Below are 5,118 nucleotides of genomic sequence, written 5' to 3' on the forward strand. Positions count from 1 at the left end.
GAATTTGTACTATTCACGGGAATAGGAATTTGCATTTTATCATTTTTGTGTAGGTCACACACAATGGTATTTTTCCGTGAAAACACACACGAGTAAGTTTCAACATAATATCTACATGCAAAAATTTACTTCACATTTTTTTGGAAACTTTTAAATAGTATTTCTTTGAACTTTTCGTAAATGGGTGCGCGCGCCCAGGTTCCATTCATCATTTTCGTATGTTCAATAGTCTATAATATATCAGCACATTGTCTTGCTGCGTGTGGTGTCAGTCAGGAGGGGAAAACTATCACGTGTGTTTTGACCCGCTTCCATCCTTTGTAAGAGACTTGGTTGCTGGCTTTTGTAAGCTAATGGAATACATTTAATGTTCCTCTAAAAAAAGAAATTCAAGCCAAGCATGGCTCGATCGGGACATGCCCATCCACACAAAGCACGCACCCCAGCCTGTGCCAAACGGGCGTTCCAAGTTTTTTTTTTCGAATGTTCACCGCGGGAGAGGTTCCCACTGAATATATTGAAAAAAAGGGCAGACCCCAGATAGTTTATAGCACAAAGACAGAGAGTCAGAAAGAGAGAGAGTTACACTAGCAGAGGAGGGGGAGTTTTTAGGCACCGCCTAGGCACACATGCCAGGCATCGACCCCGGGGCGTTGTGGAGCAGGGAACCGCCCACGCCACACGGCCGCATCATCCCGGCGCAGCTTAGGGAGAAGAGGAAGAGAAGACGCCACCCCCCTAAACACGAGGGCGTTACGCTGCTTCCAAAGTTGCCAGCAACAGAGTAGGGAAAAGCCCGACGCCGTCTCCATGGCGATCGACGGCGGCATGGGCAAGAGATGGAGATCCCTGACGTAAGCATTTCGCGGCACATCGACGCCGATCGTCGCCCATAAGCGGGCAGCAACGGGGCAGTGGAGCACCATGTGGCTGGCGGTCTCGAGGGTGGCATCGCACAGGGGCAGCCAACCCCGGTAGCATCCACGATGGTCTTCCGGAGACACACGAAGAACATGACCCTAGACGGCGCGCGGCTTCTCCAAATGAAATCCACGTTGGCGGAGCCAATCCCGCCAAAGTTGCAGAGCCTGTAGAGAGCGTCTGTGACCAGCTTGTTCATGTGGCCGGAGCAGCGGATGAGGGAACGATGGTCAGCTCCGTCGACTAGCGACACCTCCGCGAGGGTGGCGCGGAGCGAGACCAGCACCCCACCCCAACCTGCGAGAGACGTGGAACCAGCATGCTGTCTACTCCGTCGGCGAGAACCTGAGCGACCGTCGCCTCTAGAGAGGTTGTATGCGAGAAGAGCGCCGCAGCGGAAATCGACAGCGGCCCACCCGGCAGCCAGTCATCGTGCCAGAAGGAGGTGCAGCAGCCGTCACCGACCGCGACCCGAGTGAGGCAACGGTAAAGTGGGACCAGCTTGCGCAGCGCCGCCTAGTGCCCACCAGTGGAGGTAGCAGGGCCAGCGTCGTTGGATCCGGTGCCGATCTCCACCCAGCGCCAAGCAGCCCAAGGAATATCCGTTTTGACGTGAAGCCTATGAAGAAGCTTGACGAGGAGGCACGCGTTCTGAAGCCCCAGCACGCGGACGCCGAGGCCGCCCTCATCCTTGGACGGCCGTTCCACGGGAAAGGGATTTGAGCGTGTAGCTAGGGAACGTCAAACATCCGACGCACCCAAATCTCTGGGAGACATTTTAGGAGGCACAGCTGGAGATGCTGTTAAGTTAAGTTCTATCTAGCAAGGTTAAAGAAAAGAGTAGCAAAATTAAAGGACAACTTGTCCATAGACATACTAGCATTATTGGCGATATAATAAGGAAGCAATGGCAGGATCCAAAGTGTTCCAGGATTCTCTGGCACTATTCCCAGAAAAAAAAAACGATTCTCTCGCACTGATCAAGGAGCGCATCACCATACCGAGCAGTCGAGCACGTGCTGCGCTGCCTCAATGGCACCGCCGGAGACCGAGCGTTTTAAAGTTTCACAAGATAGATATTCTTATCTACATTCGCAATCTTTTGTACTCCCTCCGTTTTTAACATCTAGATACATCTCGATTTAGATAAATTTCAGACATATATTCATAAATGGAGGGAGTCCAAAAGATTGTACTAGATGTTGATAAGAATATGTTCTACAACTTTATGAAACCTGGACTTAGAAATACCTTATATTTTAGGATTAGAAATAACAAAATCTGAAAGAATTTGGAGGTTTAAAAATTTGCACGGTTCACTGCTTCAGATGTTGTCTTTTTTGTGCAGAATACTGTGTATTTTGAGCCAATTATTTTTCTTGTTAGTAGAGTACATTATTTCCTACATCTAGAATTTTTCCTTAGTTATTTTTGAAACTTTAAAATGCTGTTTTTGAGCCATTCAAAAGAGTGCTCAGTGCATGTCAGGATCCAAACGTTCGCACTCTAATTCACTTTGGATCACGGTACCCCAGGATTTTCTCGCACTGATCAAGAACATGCATTACGGTACCAAGCTCGTGCCGCCCTGCTTGTTTTACAGTTTCAAATACTACAAAAGATTCTAGATGTAGATAAGAATATGTTCTATAACTTCACAAAACCTGGCTTCGAAATACTTTATACTTTAGGATTAAAAAATAACAAAATCTGACAGAATTTGAGGTTTGAAAATCTGCACTGTTCACTGCTTTACATGTCAGATTTTATCTTTTTTGTCCAGCCTATTTTGAGTTAATTTTTTCTCTTGTTAGTAGAGTACATTATTTTCTGCATCTAGAATTATTTTCTTTGACTTTTTAAAAACTTTAAAACGCTGTTTTTGAAATGTTAAAAAAAGGGCTCCGATCCGTATAGCTCGGGAACCAAATGTCCGCGCTCCAGTACTCTGGAAATTGACTTTGGATCACGGTACCCCAGGATTCCCTTGCACTGATCAAGAGCGCGCATCAGGGTACCGATCACGTGCGGCCCTGCCTCAATGGCACCGCCGGCGATCGGCTATTTGTACGCCCAAACCCAACGAGTAGATGCAGCTCCATTGCCAACACATAATCAAAGTATCCAGGCTCAAAATCTAGCTAGCTAGCTAGATCTGAGATCTGGTGTTGTAAACACCCCACCTAAGATTAACATGGATCAGAAGAAGGGCATCGACAGCAGCGAGGCTTCCCGTGTGCCGCGGCCGCGGCCGGTACCGGGTAGCTATGGCATGTTCCCGTTCATCTCGGCGGTGCGCGACCGCCTCGACTTCCACTACTTCCAGGGCCCTGACAAGTACTTCGAGTCGCGCATCGAGAAGTACGGCTCCACCGTCATCCGCATCAACGTGCCGCCGGGCCCGTTCATGGCGCCCGACTCACGCGTCGTCGCCGTCCTCGACGCCAAGAGCTTCCCGGTGCTCTTTGACCTCACCAAGGTCGAGAAGATGAACATCTTAAGCACCTACATGCCCTCCACGTCCCTCACCGGCGGCTTCCGCGTCTGCGCCTACCTCGACCCCTCCGAGCCCACCCACGCCAAGGTCAAGCAGCTGCTCTTCAATGTCCTGGCCTCACGCAAGAATGCCGTCATCCCGGCCTTCCGCGCCCATTTCTCGTCGCTCCTCGCCACCGTCGACTCGCAGCTCCGGCTCGGAGGCAAGCCCAACTTCAACACCCTCAGCGACACCACCACCTTCGAGTTCCTCTGCGACGCTTACTACGGCGTTCTCCCCTCTGCCTCCGGCCTCGGCACCTCCGGGCCGGCCAAAGCAGCTAAGTGGCTCTTGTGGCAGCTCCATCCCCTAGTAACGCTCGGGCTCCCCATTATCCTGGAGGAGTTGCTCCTGCACATGGTGCATCTCCCTCCCTTCCTCGTCAGCGGCGACTACAAGGCGTTGTACAAGTACTTCTCGGCCGCCGCCTCGGAGGCGCTCGACGAGGCCGAGCGCCTCGGGCTTCCGCGGGAAGAGGCGTGCCACAACCTTCTGTTCGCCACGGTGTTCAACAGCTACGGCGCCATGAAGCTGTTGTTGCCAGGGATCCTGGCGCACGTCGCGGAGGCGGGCGAGAAGTTCCACCATAGGCTGGCCACAGAGATACGAGCCGCCGTGGCGGATGCCGGAGGCAAGGTAACGATGGCGGCGGTGGAGAAGATGGAGCTGACCAAGTCGGCGGTGCTGGAGGTGCTGCGGCTGGACACGCCCGTGAAGAGGCAGTTCGGACGCGCCAAGGCCGACCTGAACATCGAGAGCCACGACGCGGTGTTCGCCGTCAAGAAGGGGGAGATCCTCTTCGGGTACCAGCCGTGCGCTACCAGGGACCCTCGTGTGTTCGGCGCCACGGCGGGGGAGTTCGTCGGGGACAGGTTCCTCGGGGAGGAAGGGAGCAAGCTCCTCCAGTACGTGTACTGGTCCAATGGGCGGGAGACCGAGAACCCCAGCGTCGACAACAAGCAGTGCCCCGGAAAGAACCTGGCCGTGCTCGTCGGCAGGCTCCTGCTCGTCGAGGTGTTCCTCCGGTACGATACCTTCACCGCCGACATCGCTAAGGGCCCCGCTGCCCCCACGGTTGAATTCATCGGCGTCACCAAGGCCTCGTCCGGACCGGACATTGCTTAAAACCTGCACCGGAACAGGCCCTTGCGATGTCAACCGTCATCCATGGCTGGGTTTAAGATCCACGGTGGAATAATGTTAGTTCGCTTAGCGTGCATGGTTTACTTGACGTACGGGAGTGCATGGCTGGGTGTAGTCGACTGAGAAATTGGTAGTAGGTCTCGATCAGTCGACGATAAGCTATTACTATTTACTAGTTTCTCCCATTATTCCTTTTTTTTTCGAAAACTGTATCTCTTATTTCCTGCGTCGCTAGTTTCTCATCCCGTTGGAAAATATGCCCTAGAGAGGCAATAATAAATTAATATTATTTATATTTCCAGATTTATAATTAAACTTTATAGTTCCACGCTACAACTGTATTGTTTTCAAATTACGATGGGCATTTAAGTTTGGGTGTGACTATTTCTTCGTTCTCAGTCAGATGATGTTATCAAACCTTAGTTACAAGTTATGTTGCAACTCATGACTGACACGAATCATGATGCAAATTAAATGATGTAAGATACAAAGATAGTTTTCAGCTAGCTGAGAACTAG

At 51.3% G+C, this 5,118-nt stretch overlaps 1 protein-coding gene across 1 annotated transcript; it reads left to right on the top strand.

Annotated features, from left to right (window-relative positions):
- Positions 1–3,021: 3,021 nt before the first annotated feature.
- Positions 3,022–4,913, top strand: LOC127306279 (allene oxide synthase 2-like). The gene has a single exon (XM_051336901.2). It carries the CDS (start codon positions 3,116–3,118, stop codon positions 4,580–4,582), a length of 1,467 nt encoding a protein of 488 aa, XP_051192861.1. The 5' UTR covers positions 3,022–3,115; the 3' UTR covers positions 4,583–4,913.
- The last annotated feature ends 205 nt before the right edge of the window (positions 4,914–5,118 follow it).

The sequence above is a fragment of the Lolium perenne genome, chromosome 1 (genome assembly GCF_019359855.2).
Source record: "Lolium perenne isolate Kyuss_39 chromosome 1, Kyuss_2.0, whole genome shotgun sequence".
Taxonomy (NCBI): Eukaryota; Viridiplantae; Streptophyta; class Magnoliopsida; order Poales; family Poaceae; genus Lolium; species Lolium perenne.

Bases quoted from the DNA above. Each gene is read 5' to 3' on its own strand.
- LOC127306279 (XM_051336901.2), top strand. From the start codon at position 3,116: ATGGATCAGAAGAAGGGCATCGACAGCAGCGAGGCTTCCCGTGTGCCG.